Source organism: Lemur catta, chromosome 6 (assembly GCF_020740605.2).
Source record: "Lemur catta isolate mLemCat1 chromosome 6, mLemCat1.pri, whole genome shotgun sequence".
Lineage (NCBI taxonomy): Eukaryota > Metazoa > Chordata > Mammalia > Primates > Lemuridae > Lemur > Lemur catta.
The window spans coordinates 90607117-90627698 of record NC_059133.1 but is presented as its reverse complement, the minus strand read 5'-3'; the positions used below and the strand labels follow the sequence as shown (position 1 = coordinate 90627698).

Here is a 20582-nt window from a genome sequence, read left to right as displayed (position 1 = left end):
TTTACAATTTGGGAAACTCAAATCAAAACCACACTGAGAAACCATCTCACACCCATTAGGATGGCTCCTTTCAAAAAAAAACAGAAAATAATAAATTTTATGGACGTGGATAAATTGGAACCCTGTTGAATTTTGGTGAGAATGTAAAATAGTGCAGCCACTGAAGAAAACAATATGACAGTCCCTCAAAAATTAAACCCTGAATTATAATGTGATCCAGCAATTTCACTTCTGGGTATGTAACCAAAATAATTAAAAGCAGGGTCTCCAAGAGATGTTTGTACACACATAGAGCATTAATCATAAGCCCACAGGTTGAAGCAACCCAAGTGTCCCTCAGTGGGTGAGTAAACAAACAGAATGTGATATATACATGCAATGGAATATTAGCCCCCAAAAGGGAGGAAATTCTGACATATGCTACAACATGGATGAAACTTGAGGACATTATACTAAGTGAAATCAGCCAGTCACAAAAGGAAAAATACTGTATGACTGAGGTACATAGAGTAGTCAAAATTACAGAAACAGAAAATAGAATGGTGGTTGCTAGGAGATGGAGAAAGGGGGAAATGGAGTGTTGTTTTTTAATGGCTACAGAGTTTCAGTTTTTCAAGATAAAAAGAGGTCTGGAGATGGTGGCACAACAATGTGAACATACTTAGCATTACTGGGCTGTAAAGATGGTTAAGATGGATTTTTTTTTTTTTTTTTAAAGAGAAGCACCCAAGGGCACGGCCAGGCAATAAACTCCTAATAGTGAGAGTCTACAGAACCCTAAATGTTGAGGGGAAATAAGCTCAATAGGAGTGTCTGACCGGAAGTAAGTTTCAGTTAGAAGGTGATTTCTGAAAAACTCACAAAAGTACTTGATAAGAGGAAGAGCCACCAACAGCACACATCTGTGCTGCTTCCCTCTCGCCGCGAGAAGTCAGAAGCAGACTGATGGGTAGAGGGTTTGATGCTGCTAGGGAGGAAAGAGGAGGCAAACAACGTGCATATCATAGTTTGGAGTTTTGATTTTGTGCTGGGCTGAGCATAATCATTTCTGACATGAGACTGTTCTTGTGGCTGACAGGGCCTGTGGAAGCCTTGAGGTTGACCCCAAACTATTTAGGTGTGGGGAAATCTAAGCCTTAGCGTGAGTTTAATGGAGGGAGAGAATACAGTTAATTTCGGTGTGTACACGCAGAGCTGCAGTGCTTTCAAAACACCAGATTCACCTGTTTCTGTCCTCTGCTTTCTGTGTACCCTGCCCTTCTTCACGCATGTGACTGAGGGTTGTGGGTTAGCGGTTTGACTGTAATCATGACGATGTCATTTCCTGTTCAGCGGGGGAAAAAGAGGCAGAATCTTAGATATTTCATCCATGCCATTTACTTTTTTAAAAATTATATAAGACCTTTATTAACAGGTGCTTGCAGTTGTAAACTTTTATTACAAATTAAAAATGAAGTTCTTAAAAATCTCAACTTGACCAGATATGAAACAATTTAAAAACCTTTAAAGGCGTATTGAGAAAAACCAGGCTTTTTTAAAAAGCACGTTTGTTCTTACCAAAAAAGACATCTTTAGGTAAAAATAATAAAAACCCCACGCTGCATAGATAATCTGGTTATCTTGTTATCTGATAATCTGACAGTTATCGGGTCAACGGGCAAAAAGTAAGCACTTAAGGTCTTCAGCTCCAATCTCGTTCATTTCTTATTGCTGGAATTTCATATTCATTTCTTCTTGTTGGATGACTAAACCGGATGATGGTGGAGATGGTGAGCCGGCGTTTACTCAGCCCCGTCCTGCTCAGCCTTGGGAGCAGACAAATTCTCAGCTGGTGGATCGGCTGCTTTTGTCTCTTTGTGGTTTTGGGTTTTCTGGGCGTCTGCGTGGTAATTGAAGTTGCGGGGTACCGACACTGAGGCGGCTGCTGACCTTGGGTCTCATGTCCTTGATTCTCTTTGTCCTCCTCACTGCCGCCCGCTCTGGGCTGCCTTTGGCAGGAGGGCCCCTGCGGAATCGTGGGCTATAACCCCGATATCTGTCTTACTGGTTTGCCCTGTCCTCCTGCACCCTGGTTGTCAGCCCCCTCCGTCACTTCTCCCTGCACGGGAGGGTGGATACTGGGGTCGCCGCCCACAGGGTCTCCGCACGCAGTAAGGTGGGACCTTCCCCCGCGGTGGGCGGCGTCGCTGGGCCTGGCCCTCGGGAGCAGGCTCCGATCCCTCGCTCTGTCCCCACTCGCACTATTCTGGTCACTCTGCGGGTAATTGCGGGGAGGACCCCTGCGAGGTGCGACGTGGGTAGCGTCTATAATGGTTACGGTCTGCTGCCTATTTACTGCCTTGACCTGGAACTCCGCCAGGGCCTGTGACATTTGCTGCCTCCGCACCCTGTTCCCCTTCAACCACATCAAACTCCACAGCCACTCCGTCTACACTGCGAAGGCACTTCCTGGGGTTATTCTTCTTTAGGGCAGTCTGGTGTACAGAGACATCTTCTTTGGTGTCATTATTGTTGATGAAACCATATCCGTTTCTTAGGTTGGACCATTTTACTGTTCCCAAAACCTTCGTTGCGATGACCTTTTTGTCCCCGTCGGCAGGCGCCGCCGATGTGAGGCCCCCGGGGCCACCGCTCCCTGCGCCGCCGCTGCCCGTGGTGCCCGGCGGGGGGGAGGGCGGGGGCGGCGGGACGGCTGCTGGTCTCAGGGTTGCGGTGGTGACCGGGGCCGCTGCCCAGGGTTGCGGTGGTGACCCGGGCGGCTGTGGCAGCTGCGGCTCCTCCCGATGTGTGATGGTAACTAGGCCGGCGGCGGCGGTGGGGCTGCACAGGGCTCTCTGGGGTCCGCTCTCCGCTCCCGCTACCGATCGAACTCCCATTTACTTTTTTATCTATTTATTTATTTATTTCAGCTTATTATGGGGGTACAAAAGTTCGGGTTATATATATTGCCCATGTCCCGCCCATCCCCCCGAGTTAGAGCTTCAAGCGTGTCCATTCCCCAGACAGTGCGCCTGGCACTCACCATGTAGCTATACCCCATCCCCTCCCCCCAGCCCCGTCCCCCTAATACAGAACATTCAAGCATGACCATTCCCCAGACGGTGCGCAATGCACTCATCAGGTAGGTATACACCCATCCCCTCCCCCCACTTCCCACCTCTGTCCGATACCCAATAAATACAGTGTTTTCTGGAACCTCATAATTGTGTTGGAGTTTTTCCCTATTTATCTCATTAACTGTTTCATAAGGAAATATTTCCTCTGATTTCTCAGAATACACCACTTCTTTTAAACCTTTGAGTTATGGCATCTGCCTTAATTTTTCCCATTTTGCTCAGGTTTTTGTAGCAGCTGGTAGCGAAGGAATAATTACTCGAAACACATAGTGTTTGGAGAGAAAGGGAGAGACCAAAATCTGAAGGAGAAAATGGCCTCCTCAGCTAAGTTCTTTCCCATGTTTACTACCAAAGATACGTGCAGAAGGTCAGAGAGTACACAAGAATGTGGAAACTCAAGCAAGCATAGCTCTTTGCAGATAAGGAACAAGATGTGTAGATATCAGCTAATAATTCTTAGAACAAAGACAGCTGGAGGACAAAGGTCTGGGCCTTTGCTAACTTCTTTAACAACAAATCCATACACGGTCAGCTATCTGCACACAGCAAACAAGCAGCTTTGGGTAGGCGTTTTCACCTGTCGCTTCATTCATTCTGCTCATATTCTTTCCATGCACCCATCCTTTCTTCTAGGCCCAGCCCCCACAGTTTTTACAGCATTAGATTTTTTTTTTTTCTGAGACAGACTTTTGTTCTGTTACCCTGGGCTAGAGTGCAGTGGTGTCATCATAGCTCACTGCAACCTCAAACTCCTGGGCTCAAGCCATCCTCCTGCCTCAGCCTCCCAAGCAGCTGGGATTTTACAGGTGTGCACCACCACGCCTGGCTGATCTTTCCATGTTTTGTAGTGTTAGAGCCGGTTTTCCTCAGCCCCGGGAACAGAAAGACAGAGTCACTGAGGCTGCAAAGGCAAAGGAGTTTTATTTACTAGCTCGAGCTAGGGTCCAAGTCCCAGAGCACCAACGCAGTGGTCTCTTTATGAACCAGGACCCCGCCCTGGGGTAAAAACAAAGCTTTTATACTCTTTTTTTTTTGCTGGAGTCTGTTGCTAGTTATTTCCGATAAGAGACTCTTTCCCAAGAGATTCCCTCCCAGGAGATTCTCTCCCCAAGGACACTCGCCCTGCACAGCCGGCCTCCCTATCAGGAAGCCACCTGCAGTGTGTTTTTTTTTTTTTTTTTTTTTTTTAACTGCATTCGGGCATGGTTTTAGCTCTTTATCATAACCAAGCAATAAGCAAGCTTTGTGTACAGAAGCGGAATTTGGCTGTTAGCTAAGAGCAAAAAACAAGTCACCATCAAACAAACTAAAATATTGTTTTAGTCCTACTCTACAGTAGAGCCAGGGTCTCACTCTTGCTCAGGCTGGTCTTGAACTCCTGAGCTCAAGCAGTCCTCCCACCTCAGTCTCCGAGAGTGCTAGGATTATAGGCATGAGCCACCACGCCCAGCCTCTCACATTAGATTTTGAGAGGAGTTACTTCAGAATGAGTATTTAAATATTTTAGACAAAAGTAGAAAACAAAAACCTGTAATTTGGAATCCAACCTGAGTGTGGAAAGCAAAAGTACGGAGCACAATGCTCTAGCAGAGCTGGCAGTCGCCGGTGGATGATGATCTGAAGGAGGTTTCGAGCTGCCCTGGTTCCTTGGCACCATTCCCTTGACTGGCCTCACCTCCAGGGACGGCTGCACAGGGATTATTGGGTGTTTGTTCCCCACCAAATCTCCACTTGCCTTGAGAAATAAGGAAAGGCAGAGATGATCACTACTGGACCAAGCATTCTGGTGTATAAGTGCATATGCTTCAGTTTTTTGGATGTGGCATTCTGGATTTAGAACTTTCTGCTAAGTAGTTTCTTTTACTAGCAAACTTTCTTTGCAGAAGTCTTAATAGCTAGTCTCTTGCTTCATTCAGTAAGCTTCCTGTGACTCATGCGGGCTGGGACCTAGAGTAGCAGGCAGCCACTCCATAAAAGAAACACAGTCAATATCCTGATACTTTTCAGTCGTCTGGGAAATATTAGTTGGGCACCTAAATACTTGATGAATACTATGAAAAAACATGGGGTTGGGTAGTGGATAGGTTGATAATGTGTGTGGAGGGGTGGGGAGAGTGTATGTTAGGGTGGGGAGTGAGAATAAATCTCCCTTCTCATTAAAAAAATTTTTTGCTGCCTGTGCAAAATGTGTCTTCATTTTTCTAGTTAACCCACTGTAATGAGCTTATGGATAGAGTGGCCATATTTAGCAAATTAAAATACAGGACTTCCTGTTAAATTTGAATTTCAGATCAACAACAAATATTGCAATCAACAACAAATATTGCAAAGATGACAAATACAAACAATGAATGAAGAAAACTTACATTAAAAATAAATAATTTGCATCAAAAATTCAAATTTCACTGGATGTCTTCTACTTTATCTGACAACCCTACTTAGGTCACAAGAATTTTTCTTATCTTTTAAATTTGGTATTTTCTCTACTTACACCTCCCTGTGAAGCTTTAGGTAGCGATACAGCCTAGGCACTGAGTACATGCAAGAAATATGCAATAAGAGAAGAAATATGCAACAAGAAAAAGATACATGTATATCAAAACACTGCGCTATATACCTTGAATATATTTAACCTTTGTCAATTAAACATTGAAAAGGAAAGAAAGAATACAAATTGGTAGACAGATTGCTGCCCCTTGACTTCAAGGGTGGAAGGGACCTAGAGAAAGGATTGGGGAAAGGCAGATTAGATTCAGGAAAGCAGCACCTGAGGAATCTAATGCAAGCAGTTTATTTGGAAAGTGAAAGAAACGCTGAAGAAAAGTGGAGAATTGAGACAAGGTATATTATCAAGCAAGTTACCACTGTTAATAACTAGAACTTAATTTAGCAGGAGACTTTTCTGGAAGCCATTGTAAATACTGCTTAGGATGTTTTCCCGTTCGCCTTCTAGGACTATAGAGATTTTTCTGTTTCATTTCCCCAGTTGCAACAGATCTTCATCTGCCTCCTGAGAGGGAGAGTTTGTTGCTCTGTTTCCAGTGCCTTAAGGCTTTTTTATTTTTTATTTTCAATAGGGGAGACATTTTCAGGTGGTGCTTTGTGTCTCTGTACGTGGCTGCTGTTCGTCTCCCGGATGCCTGTGTGTAAGGGAAATTCTCTAGAAGTCCTTAACGTGCTCTCAATCTTTCAGCATCTGGTGAAGTCTGTAAAGTGCCTGCAACTGCGATTTATCTCTGTGCCTGCAGCTTACAGGGGTTCTATGTGCTCATGCAAACTTACACTCTACCTTTAGCAAATTAATAAAAGCAATTTAGCTGAGTCCTTTATAGCAGCTTATGTGGTTTAAGTCTTACTCCAGATATGCAAGATTTCATGTCCTGTCTCTCCTTGGAAGTGCCTGTCTTTCCTTGGATTTCAGCTTAATTAATTGCTCTATAACCTCAGCTGTCGGAAGACCTACAAAAACATTTAAGAAAAGTGATGAATTTGCAGATTATCCAGCTTCATTTTGTTGTTGTAAAAGTGGAAGTGACATGCTCTTCAGCTTTCAACATGCCCAGTGGAACTGAGTCTTCCCTGCCAGTGTCTGCTACAGTGACCCCAAGTATAGCTCTAAAGAGTTCAAGTGTTTGCTTATGAAGTGAAATAACTATCTGCTACCCTTTGAAGTCAAGACTAGAATGAGAGGCAAGAATTAACTTGTTCAATATTGACTTGTTTCACATTGGGTTCCTTATGTCTCCAAAGTAACTGGCTTCAGTAAAGTATTTGAGGCAGTTAATATATATACATGTATATATGTGTACATATATTTACAGAGAAAGAGTGTAAATTTTACACAAAGAGCAAGAGGAAGATTTCCAGTGCTGGCCATAGAACTGTAGCTTGTATCAGATGAAACCTCCTACAAAAAGATAATTATAAAATTTGTAAAACAGCTGAGAAAACAAAACTTGAGGGGCTTCAGTTCTTCAGTTGATCAAGGTTTACTGCTTATATTCTACCTGCCTGCTAGGAAAAAAAAAAATTTTTTTTTGTAGAAAAAAAGATATCATTCAGAATCTGTTTTTCCACCCTTTCACTTTCAGTCTTTGTGTGTCTTTAAAGGTGAAGTGAGTTTCTTGCAGGCAGTATACAGTATCTTGTTCCTTTATTCATTCAGTCATGTTATGCCTTTTAGTTGGAGAATTGAGGGCATTTATATTGTGTTATTACTCATGATCAAGGACTTACTACTGCCAATTTGTTGCTTTTTATCTGGTTATTTTTGAGACTACTCTCTTCCTTTTTTACAATATTCCTTTGTGGTTAAATGATTTTCTCTGGTAGTATGTCTTATTTATTGCTTTTTATTTCTAGTGAATGTATTATAGATTTTTGCATGTGGTTATCAAGCAGCTTATAAAATATAGCAAGTTATTTTAAAGGGATGACAACTTATTTTAGATCACAAAGAAAAGAAACAGAAAAAATTAAAAAATTAGTTTTTATTTCCATCTCCCCCATATTTTGACTTCCAGATGTCTCAGTTTAAATTTTTTTCTTTTTTTTTTTTGAGACAGAGTCTCACTCTGTTGCCCAGGCTAGAGTGCTGTGGCCTAGCTCACAGAAACCTCAAATTCCTGGGCTCATGCGATCTCAGCCTATAGTAGCTGGGACTATAGGCACATGCCACCATGCCTGGCTAATTTTTTCTACTTTTAGTAGAGACAAGGTCTCACACTTGCTCAGGCTGGTCTAGAACTCCTGACCTCAAGCAATCCTCCCGCCTTGGCCTCCAAGAGTGCTAGGATTGCAGGCATGCGCCACTTCACCCGGCCTTGTTTTAAATATTTTTATACTACCTCTTAACTGGTTGCTTAAACTATTATTGTTTTTGATAAATTTGTCTTTTGAGGTGTATGCTAGAGTTTTGAATGATTGGCCTTCACAATTACAATATTAGAGTATTCTGGGTTTGTCTTTTGTCTGTGTACTTGATTTTTACCAGTGGATGTAGTAATACCATTAATTTTTTTTTGTACATTATTGTTCCTTTCTTTTTTTAAGATTGAAGAATTCCCTTTAGCATTTCTTATAATATGGGTCTGGTGGTAGTAAATTCTCTCAGCTTTTTTTGTCTGGGAAAGAGAACTAATACCAATTTTACTCAAACTCTTCAAACAAATGGAAAAGGAAAGAATATTTCCAAAGTCATTCTATGAAGCCAACATCACTTTGATACCAATTCCAGACAAGAACAAAACAAAAAACAAAACTACAGGCCAATATCACTGATGAACATAGAGGCAAAAATCCCCAACAAAACACTAGCAAGCTGAATTTGGCAACACATTAAAAATATCATTCTCCATGATCAGGTGGGATTCATCCCAGGGATACAAGGATGATTCAACATATGCAAACAAACAAACATGATATATCACATTATCAGAAACAAGAACAAAAACCATATAATCATCTCAATGGATGCAGAAAAAGCATACAATAAAATTCAACATTTTTTATGATAAAAATCCTCAACAAACTGAGTATAGAATGAACATACCTCAACATAATAAAGGCCATATATAACAAACCTATAGCTAGCATCATACTGAATGATAATAATTGAAGGCCTTTCTTCTAAGATCTGGAACAAGACAAAGATGCCCACTTTCACCACTTTTATTCAACACAATACTGGAAGTCCTGGCCAGAGCAATTAGGCAAAGAAAGAAAGGGCACCCAAATTGAAATGAAAGAAGTCAAATTATCCTTGTTTACAGATAACATGATGTTATACTTAGGAAAATCTAAAGACCACAAAAGAAAACTTTTAGAACTGATAAATGAATTCAGTAAAGGTGAAGGATACAAAATCAACATAAAAAAATCAGTAGCAGTTATATATGCCAACACTGAACAATCTGAAAAAGAAATCAAGAAACCAATCCTATTTATAACAGCTACAAAGAATATAAAATATGTGGGAATCAATGTAACCAAAGCAGTGAAATATCTGCATAGGGAAAACTATAAAATTAAAAAGGACACAAAAAATGGATAGATATTCCATACTCATGGAATAGAAGAACTAGTATTGTTAAAATGGCAATACTACCCAAAACAACTTACAGATTTGATGCAATCCCTATTAAAATATCAATGACATTCTTCACAGAAATAGAAAAAAAAATTTTAAAATTTACAGGGAACCACCAAAATAACCAAAGAAATCTTGAGCAAAAAGAACAAAGCTGGAGGCATTACACTACCTGACTTCAAAAATTAACTACAAAGCTGTAGTAACCAAATCAGCATGGTACTTCAAAAAAACAACAACAGAAAAAAAAAAAAACCAGATACATAGACAATGGAACAGAATAGAGAACTCAGGTATAAATCCACACATTTACATTCAACTCATCTTTGAAAAAGATACCAAGAACATACAATGAGGAAAGGACAATCTCTTCAATATATGGTATCGGGAAAACTGGATATCCATACGCAGAAGAAGGACACTTGACTCTTATCTCTCACCATATACAAAAATCAAATCAAAGTAGATTAAATACTTAAATCTAAGGTCTGAAACTATGAAACTCTAGAACAAAACAGTGAAGAATTCCAAGACATGGATCTGGGCAAAGATTTTCTGCGTGAGACCTCAAAAGCACAGGCAACCAAGGCAAAAACAGGCAAATGGGATACTTCAAGCTAGAAAGCTTCTGTGCAGCAAAGGAAACAAAAGACAAAGTGAAGAGACCACCCACAGAACGTGAGGAAATATTTGCAAACTACCCATCTGACAAGGGGTTAATAACCAAAATATACAAGGAACTCAACTCAAAAGCAAATAATAATAATAATCCAATTAAAAGATGGGCAAAAGATCTGAATAGATATTTCTCAAAAGAAGACATAAAAATGGCCAAACGGTATATGAAAAAATGTTCAACATCCCTAATTAACAGAGAAATGCAAATCAAAATCAAATGGGATATCATCTCATCCTAGTTAAAATGGGTTTTATCAAAAAGATAGGCATTAACAGATACAGAAGAGGACATGAGGAAAGGGAAGCCTCATAAATTGTTGTTGGAAATATAAATTAATACAGACACTATGAAAAACAGTATGGAGCCTTTTCAAAATGAAAATAAAACTACCATATGACCCAGCAATTTCACTATTGGTTATGTATCCAAAAGAAAGGAAATTAATATATCAAAAAGATATCTACACTCCCATATTTAGTGCAGCACTGTTCATAATATCCAAAACATGGAATCAACCTAAGTGCCCATCAATGGATGGATGGATAAAGAAAATGTAGTATATATGCATAATGGAATATTATTCATGCATAAAAAAGAATTAAATCCTGTTATTTGCAGCAACATGTTTGGAACTGGAGGTCATTATGTTAAGTGAAATAAGCCAAGCGCATAAAGATAAATATCACATGTTCTCACTCCTATGTGAGAGCTAAAAAAATGGATCTCATGAAGATAGAGAGTAGATTGGTGGTTACCAAAGATGGGAAGTATAGGAGGAAGGGGGGTGGGGTGAAGAGAAGCTGATTAATGGATGCAAATAATCAATTGTATATGTCAATAGCTAGAAGAGAATAATTTGAATATTTCTAAGATAAATAAAAGACAAATGTTTAAGATGATAGACAGCCTACGTACACTGATTTGATCTTCATAAATTATATGAATATACTGTTATCACACATACCCCCCAAATAAAAAGAATCTGAACTGTTTTTCATACACAATGCCTGACATTTAACAAAATATGAGGCATCCTTAAAAAAATGACTAAATAGGAGAACACCATTGACAAGCAAACTAAGAGAAATTGACCTACATATGCTTCAGATACCTCAGATATTGATGGTAGAGACAGTGAATTTAAAATAAAAATGAATAGTGTGTTCAAATAAATAGAGAAAAGTATAATACATTTCAATAATATAAAAATAATTCAAGAATAAATGGAAATTCTAGAACTGAAATAAATAATAATTGAAATTAAGAATAATTTAACTAAGGACTAAGAAGGCAAGATGGAATTCAAGAGATGAAAGTGTTTAAGAAAGAAGGAGTAGCTATGGGCATCACAAGGTTCTAAGAAGTCGAGGAAGTTAAGATGTAAGAAATATTCAATGGATATGAAAAGATGGTCTCTTTTGAACTTGATGAGACCTATATTGTTAAATGAAAGAGAAGAATTCAGATTGGACTAGTTCAATGAGATCTAGTAATTTCCTAATCATGGGCTTACAAAGCAAGTCATTAATCTCGATGACATCCCTTACAACATGCCCTAGTTTGTTAGAGCAGAGGAATGAGTCGAGCACTTTTTAAAAGACTTAATTGTGGTATAATCTGGAACATAGTGCTTCAGAAGATTGGAGTGCTTTCTTATAACATGTTGTATAGGCTTTAAAACACTTGTCAAAATAGTGTCAGCTATTGACGTTGTCTGGAAATTGACATATGAAAGTAGGAGTAGCTGTTCTATGTATATGTGAGAACCCACATAATAAATTTGTGCTTCTTGTTTGCTAAACTAAGTTTTGATGTGTTTGGAGGTCCCAGTGCCAAAGGTTGTAATGTTTCCAACCAAAGAACATAGTCATGTTTCTATTCAATTTGAAATTGAGGCAGGTCACTACTGGCAATTGTGTGCTGCTCGTGCCCCTAGAACAACCATTAATATGGTTCAATATGAAGGAATCCAACATTAAGTCATCTTGGGTTGTGGCTACACAATCAGGCAAGCAGAATTATATGTGGAACCCAAGGATTAACTGAGATATATCTTTCTGCTCTTTTTATCAGGAGAATGGACAATAGAAAGCTATGGTAGCTCTACGTAAACAGGACTACTGAAAACTCAGGTCCTATGAGAATGGACACGAGGGTCATATGATAGTAAAGAAAGTGCTTGCCTTTTCCTCTGGAACAAGAAGAATGAATGCTGAGGGTAAAAGAGATCAGCAATGTTGGATATTCTGTTTCTTCTTCCAGATCTACTCTCTACCATTCTAATCCCCTTGCAGTGCCTTAGAAAGCGGACATCTATGTACAGTATGCCTGGACACTATTGTCCTGAAGTTGTAGGTACACTTGCGCTAATAGAAAGAATAGACAAAGAGCCAATGTTGGGAGAATCCTTCCCTACAGATCTAGGATGTGGCTACACAGTTGTTTTCCCAAAGAACATACCTCCAGGGAGGCAGCCTTTTCCAGCAATAACTTTCGCTGCCTCAGTTAACTGCCACCAGCCTTGTCCTCTCAGGCCTGAAGGTAGTAATAATGACTCCCACAGTAGATAGCCCTGGGAGAGTTCACTATTCCCCATTGGTTTCCTTTGATCTTATCCACATCTTGAAAATTGTCCCTTTTTTTATTCTCTTCAAACTCTTCTTTTAATGTATATCCTGTTTTTCATTTTGGACCCTAACAGTGAGTTTCTTTTTGTCCCTGAGCATATCACTGTCACTGTGGTCTCTTAATTCTTAAATTATGACTGTGAGGTACATGCCTTAGAATTTTTGTCACCATTTTGTCACCACTTCACTTCTATTTTTTTCCCTTGTTTCCATTGTACCAACCCACAAAAATATAACCAATTTATCATTTATGTCTAATATTGGAAGGCATTTGTAGTTATGTCTGAAGATCGTCTCTTAGTATTTGACTAGAATCAAGACTGATACAGGCTATGAAGGACACTACCAGTAAATAATCCCAGATCTCATCTTATTCATGTGGAAATAACCATTTTAGCTAGCATTAAACCAAATACCCTGTGTGGAGTTTTGGTTATTCAAATATTTTCGTCAAGTAAGAACACATTGTAAACAAGATTCTTTAATTTTTCATTTGCTGTGCCTGCCAATTCATTGCATACTCTTCTTTCCATAGAGATGACAACTTTCCATGTGAAACAACACAGAACCGGCTGTGCCTGTGTGGCAGTCGGCTCCCACTCTTCCCCCAAACAGAGAGAGATTTTAATTCATTCATGTTTTATTTTTTCAATGTATGTTTAGTTAGATTCTATGCTGGAAACTGGTGCATTAAGCTAGATTATTTATATTTCTGTTACCTTTTATATATTGTTAAAGGCTTATTTCTTTCTCTTAGAATATGGAGATTGAGTAGGTAGAGAGAGAGAGAGAAAGAAGGAAGAAAGGAAGGTAGGAATGAACCATATATATAAGAGCACTATAAGATACAAAATAAAAAGTAAAAGCCTCTATCATCTTATTTTGTTATCCCATCAAAAATAAAATTTTAAATTATTAAAAACTAATTCCTGCCAATAAAGGAAAATAATTAGCTTATTAATGACTGATGCCAATTTTCTTATTAATAATCATCTTTTTCTTATTGATTTGTATAACCTATTCGTAAATTTATAAAATTAGCCCTTTATGATATATTTAACATATATTTATATATTCGCAATTTTTTCAGTATTTTTATTTTATTTTTCCACATAAACAAATTTAATATTTGTATTGTCAGTTGTGCCAATCTTTTTAATGGCTTTTTCTTTCTTGTTTAGAAAGGTTTTCCCTACTCAAAGATGATGATAAATAAATCTACAGATGTGTGTTTTCTTCTAAAATGTCAATGTTTTTATTCTTTATATACAAATATTTGATCCACCTAGAAGGGGTGGAAGGTTAGTCTTTTTCACCAGAAGAAGGGTGATAGTATGTGAATATGTATTTGAACAAGGCAGCCAGGATTCTCCGGTTGAGTCTCAACTCTATCACTTACAAAGTGTGTGATGTTGAATAAAAACTTAACCAATTTGCAGCTCACTTCCCCATCTGTAAAGTAAGGGTGATAATAGTAGGATCTGGCTTAAAGGGTGGTAAAGGTGAAACCAGCATTAGTACTTAGGATGAAATAGTCATATGTTTGGAATATATTTTCCTTTAAATTGTGCTGCTAACATTTTCATGGCTACATAGTCTTATGAACTTCAATAGCCTTTTTAAGTATCAAGAAAAACCTCTATTAGTGTTTTAGTTAAATTGACATTAAATTTTTTGATAAATTTGTAATTCATCTTATTTTTTGTAATATTGATATAATATTGCATTTAACAATATTGATATTTCTAATCCAAAGTATGTCTTTCTATTTTAGTTTTTTTTAATAGTTTTAAAGTTTTTCATTTTGTTTGTGCACATTTCTAGTTAATTTGTATCTGTGATTTTTTTATTTCTGTTTATTTATTTCACCTATTTTTAGTAGCTCTTACAAAGGGAGCCTTTTATTTTTACTATGTCTCCTAACATAATAAAGCATTTCATTTTTTATTAATTAAAAAATATATATTCTCTTCTATGGTAAAAAATGATAATGCCTATCCATTTTCTATTATTTACATGTGGCAATCTCAATAAGAATTTTAAAGTAAGATTTACTAATGAAAATTGGGGGAAAACTTAAAAACAGTCTTTCCCCACCCCTCACCTCCACTTGCATAGTTGATCAAAAAATGAAATCAAGACTACTAAGAATTTTGAATCACAATGATAAGACCCTAATCTGGATGACCCTGGAGACTCATTTCTCTTCCCCTTTTGGTAGCTCAGCTAAGAACTGGTTCAAATGGGTGGAGTGAGTCTCTAAAGAGATATCAAAGCTGATCTTAGTTCTCCTGGCTGTTCCCAGAACCCTCAATATACAGACTTTGGCCATCACTATACATATTCCTGGGCATCATTCCTGGGCCCTAGATTCCTCAGTGTGTATCTTGTTACTTGGAGAAACTAGGTGTCCCCTTGCTCCTTTTAGGCAAACCTATACCCATGTAACAGTGTGAAGGGATGGTGCTTACTCTCTCACTCTCTTTGGAAGTGCTCTCTCCTGGCTAGGTGACCCTTCTCTCTGTATCTTCACCATGATACATACGGAACATCTAAGCCAAGATACTGCTGTGGATTAGTGAGTGTTTGACAGCTGCTCCCTCTCTGTGATTTCTCTGTCTGAAAGTTTTTCTCCAATAAATTCTATGCTATATCTGCATCACGTGATGCTACTTATTTGTGCACCCTTGCATGACACTAATATTATTGTCCACATACAATTTCAAAAATTACTGCCTGTAGGCATATAGATATCAGGAAAAGGAAGAAATATGAGGAAGAAAGTTGTTCCCTTTTGTGATAGTTCTTGTCTGAGGCCACAGATGGGTTGCAGCTGGTTTGCAGACTTGGGTGATGGTTACAGTAGGTTTATAAACAGAAGTTTAAGCTTGTAAATTTAAGCTTTGTTTATAAACAGAAGTTTAAAATCATAGATCCTGTTGAACATTCAACTCTGTTTTCTCACCCTTACCTTTTTGTTTTTTTCACACTTGGTCACGCTTTCTTTGCATATCCATCAATGTCTGAAGAAGTTACTTATGCAGATCTGAAATTCCAGGACTCCAGTAAGACAGAAAATCTCCAGGAAGTTGACAAATTTGGGAACAAAGGTAAGATTTTGAGCTATGGATGTGTTATAAGGTGGTGTTAAGTGGTATATCCCTGTACCTTAGGTATTAGTGAGTGATATTGGTATTATCCAATTTGAATTTTTAATTAATCTTTCCATATTTAACCAAAGGTATCCAAACAAAATGATTATAAAGGGTTTTGTAAAAACACTTTTTAGTGCTTTGAACACTCTCAATCTTTTACAAATTTTTTATTTTTTGATATTATGCTCAAGATAACTGGGACAGGTGGGAAAGGAGGGAAATAAAAAAGATAACTGGGACAGGATTTTTCAAATGACTGGGTTTTGTAAAGTTTTTTTTTTTTTTTTTACTCCCATGAGATGAAGCCATGGAACAAAGAACACATGTTGTCCAGGAAAGTCATAATTTTGTGTGTTTTTCTTTTTTATAAGAAAATGCTTTGTGTGTGTGTGTGTGTGTGTGTGTGTGTGTGTGTGTGTGTAAAAGAGAGAAAAAGACAGCCAGAGGGACTTTTCAAAGACTTCATTTGACTATCTACCAAATTAGACACATATTATCCTAAAATTTCTCCTATATCTCTTAGGGGTCTTTTCCCAACTTACTAAAAAATAAAAGATAGTAAGTTAAATGAAATGAGTCATTAAAAAATAAAAAAAGAAAAGAAGTAAAGAAATATTGGAAGGCATAATATTCAAAACCACACTGTACCCTGAAGCTTTGTATTTTTCAGTTCAAGTTTAAATCACGATATAAATCTGGACCATCTATATTGACTTTCATTTCTTACTTCAATAAAACTCTAATCTTCATCTTATTCATAATTCCATATTTCTTTTATTATATGTAGTTCCTATCTTCTGGCTCCTGGCCTTATGGAGTGCAATCTAGCCTAGTGTATCTATTCTTGAAATAAGTCTGTTTGAGTTAAAAATAGACAGTGGTTGGGAGAACACAGAAGTGTGGTAGAAACAGTGAAATTAAAAGAGGAGAGTGACTGAGAAATTGTCATGTATTATTTAAGATCCCCCCAAACACACAGAATGTAATATCTTTACAATTCTGGGTTTGCTATGAACAGAAATTTCATTGTTAGATCTTGGATCTATTTATCATTAGCATAGTAAATCTTAATAAAGGATAGCAGATCAGGTTAGTTCTGTGGGCTTTTCCTTTTTTTTGAAAGAAGAAAGATCTAAGGATTTTACAATATTTTCTGTCTTCATTTCCTCATTTGTTTTTCTACTTTTATATTGTGAAAGAGGGTAGGCATATCATGAACCTGATATTACCAACAACTGTCCTTTATGTACCCTATCACACCCCTTCCCACCTCCTTTCCTACCAATCCACCTTATATTAAATTCCCAACACAGAAATTCTGTGACTCCATGGAAATCTTGAATCCATTTCTTTTTTTTTTTTTTTTTTTTTTTTTAAATATATTTTTTTTTATTTCAGCTCATCATGGGGGTACATAAGTTCAGATCATATACATTGTCCCTGTCCCGCCCATCCCCCCGAGTCAGAGTCCCAAGCGCGTCCGCTCCCACTCTCCAGACAGTGCGCCTGGCACTCGCCATGTATTCATACCTCGATCCCCTCCCCCCCCACCTCCCCGGGTCTGCACCCTCAGGCATGACCATTCCCCAGAGGGTGCGCAATGCACTCGTCATGTAGGCATACACCCATCCCCTCCCCCCACCCCCCCCATCCCAGTCTGATATCCAATTGGTATCCTTCCCTGATGTACATTTAGGTGATGATCAGGGAAACCAGTTTTCTGGTGAGTACATGTGATGCTTGTTTTTCCATTCTTTGGATACTTCACTTAGTATAATGGGTTCCAGCTCTCTCCAGGAGAACCAAAGAGATGTCGTATCATCGTTATTTCTTATAGCTGAGTAGTACTCCATGGTATACATATACCACAGTTTACTAATCCATTCGTGGATCAATGGGCACTTGGGTTGTTTCCACATCTTTGCGATTGTGAATTGTGCTGCTATAAACATTCGGGTACAGGTGTCTTTGTTAAAAAATGACTTTTGTTCTTCTGGGTATATGCCCAATAATGGAATTGCTGGATCAAATGGTAGGTCTACTTGAATCTGTTTAAGGTATCTCCATATTGCTTTCCATAGGGGTTGCACTAGTTTGCATTCCCACCAGCAGTGTATGAGTGTTCCTGTCTCTCCGCATCCACGCCAACACGTGTTGTTTTGGGATTTTTTGATAAAGGCCATTCTCACCGGAGTTAAGTGGTATCTCATTGTGGTTTTGATTTGCATTTCCCTGATGATTAGGGATGTTGAGCATTTTTTGATACGTTTTTTGGCCATTCTTATGTCTTCTTTTGAAAAATTTCTATTCATGTCCTTTGCCCATTTTTTGATAGGATTGTTTGATTTTTTCTTGCTGATTTTCCTGAGTTCTAAATAGATTCTTGTTATCAGTCTTTTATCTGATGTGTAGTATGCAAAAATTTTTTCCCATTCTGTAGGCTGTCTGTTTATTTTCGTGACTGTTTCTTTGGCTGTGCAGAAGCTTTTTAATTTAATCAGGTCCCATTCGTTTATTTTTGTTGTTGCTGCAATTGCCTTAGGGGTTTTCTTCATAAATTCTTTGCCTAGACCAACGTCTGTGAGAGTCTTTCCTACATTTTCTTCTAGAATTCTAATCGTTTCCCATTTAAGGTTTAAATCTGTTATCCACCGTGATTTGATTTTTGTGAGAGGTGAAATCTGTGGGTCCTGTTTCAGTCTTCTACATGTGGCTATCCAGTTTTCCCAGCACCATTTATTGAATAGGGACTCTTGTCCCCAGAGTATTTTTTTGTCTATTTTGTCAAAGATTAGATGATTATATGAGGATGGTTTTATATTTGGGTTTTCTGTTCTGTTCCACTGGTCTGTGTCCCTGCCCTTGTGCCAGTACCAAGCAGTTTTAAGCACCACAGCTTTGTAGTATAGTTTGAAGTCTGGCAAATCAATACCTCCCATTTTGTTTTTATTGCTTAAGATTGCTTTTGCTATACGGGGTCTTCTCTGTTTCCATACAAAGTGTATAATTATTTTTTCTAAGTCTGTGAAAAATGATGTTGGTAATTTAATAGGAATTGCATTGAATCTATAGATTACTTTGGGTAGTATAGACATTTTAACGATGTTAATTCTTCCAATCCATGAGCATGGTATGGATTTCCACTTATTTACGTGTTCTGCAATTTCCTTCCTTAGCGTTTCATAGTTCTCTTTATAGAGGTCCTTTACCTCTTTAGTTAAATATATTCCTAGATATTTTATTTTCTTTGTTGCTATTTTGAAAGGTATTGAGTCCTTAATTTGGTTCTCCAATTGAATGGTATTGGCATATATGAATGCCTCTGATTTGTGCGTATTGACTTTGTAACCTGAGACATTACTGAATTCGTTAATTAATTCCAGGAGTCTCTTGGTTGAGTCCTTGGGGTTTTCCAGATACAACATCATATCATCAGCGAAGAGTGAGAGTTTGATCTCTTCTGTCCCTATTTGGACACCTTTGATTCTGCTCTCTTGTCTGATAGCTCTCGCAAGGACTTCCAATACAATGTTGAAAAGTAATGGGGACAGTGGGCAGCCTTGTCTGGTTCCAGTTCTGAGTGGGAATGCTTTCAATTTTTCCCCATTCAGTATGATGTTGGCTGTGGGTTTGTCATATATGGCTTGTATTATTTTTAGGTAGGTCCCATTTATGCCTATGTTGTTAAGTGTTTTTATCATAAAAGGGTGTTGAATTTTGTCAAATGCTTTTTCTGCATCTATTGAGAGGATCATATGGTCTTTATTTTTGCTTCTATTTATGTGGTTAATTACATTTATAGATTTTCGTATGTTGAACCACCCCTGCATCTCTGGGATGAAGCCTACTTGGTCGTGATGAATTATTTTTTTAATCAGCACTTGGATACGATTTGCTAGGATTTTATTGAGAATTTTTGCATCTACGTTCATGAGAGAAATTGGTCTGTAGTTTTCTTTTTTTGTTGCATCCTTTCCTGGTTTTGGTATCAATGTTATATTGGCTTGGTAGAATGTGTTGGGGAGAATTCCATCCTTCTCAATATTGAAGAATAGTTTATGTAGGATGGGCACCAGTTCATCTTTGTATGTATGGTAAAATTCAGGTGTGAACCCATCTGGACCAGGGCTTTTCTTTTTGGGAAGGTTTTTTATTGCTGTTTCAATTTCAGTTCTTGATATTGGTCTATTCAGGAATTCTATTTCTTCCTGATTGAGCTTGGGAAGGCTGTGTGTTTCTAAAAATTTGTCCATTTCCTCCTCATTTTCCAATTTGTGTGCATAAAGATTTTTGTAATATTCATAGATAATGTCATGTATCTCTGTGGCTTCGGTTGTGATTTCTCCTTTCATGTTCCTGATGGAAGTTATTAAAGATTTTTCTTTTCTGCTCTTGGTTAGTCTAGCCAGTGGTGTGTCTATTTTATTTATCTTTTCAAAGAACCAACTTTTTGTTTTATTAATTTCCCTTATAGTATTTTTGTTGTCTTTTTCATTTAATTCTGATTTGATCTTAACAATTTCTCGCCTTCTGCTGGGTTTGGGGTCAGTCTGTTCTTCTTTCTCCAGCTCTTTGAGTCTATTCATTAAGTTGTCTATTTGTAAGTTGTCTGTCTTTTTGAAATAAGCATTTATGGAAATGAATTTTCCTCTCAGGACTGCTTTAGCTGCATCCCATAGATTTTGATAAGTTGTGTCACCTTTGTCGTTTAATTCAAAGAATGTTTTGATTTCTGACTTAATTTCTTCTTTTACAAAATTGTTATTCAGAAGAAGGTTGTTTAGCTTCCATGACCTTGAGTAGGAATGAGAGTTCCTGTTAGGGTTCATTATTACTTTTATTCCATTGTGGTCTGAGAAGATGCAGGGTATGATTTCTATTTTTTTAATTTTTTTAAGACTTGCTTTATGGCCTAGG

General features: G+C 37.9%; 1 protein-coding gene and 1 pseudogene across 4 annotated transcripts in view; one reads left to right on the top strand and one right to left on the bottom strand.

The window, feature by feature from the left end:
• CLEC12A (C-type lectin domain family 12 member A) overlaps nucleotides 1–20582 on the top strand; it is a 64147-nt gene that overhangs the window by 27512 nt on the left and 16053 nt on the right. For 3 of the 4 annotated variants that reach the window (XM_045554353.1, XM_045554356.1, XM_045554357.1), the window contains exon 1: nucleotides 15322–15620. In XM_045554353.1, coding sequence (XP_045410309.1) covers nucleotides 15530–15620 — 91 coding nt within the window. In that variant the 5' untranslated portion in view covers nucleotides 15322–15529. Of the gene's footprint in view, nucleotides 1–15321; nucleotides 15621–20582 lie in introns of those variants that run through there. The other variant, XM_045554354.1, reaches the window with a different exon arrangement.
• Nucleotides 1642–2876, bottom strand: LOC123640247 (annotated as a pseudogene).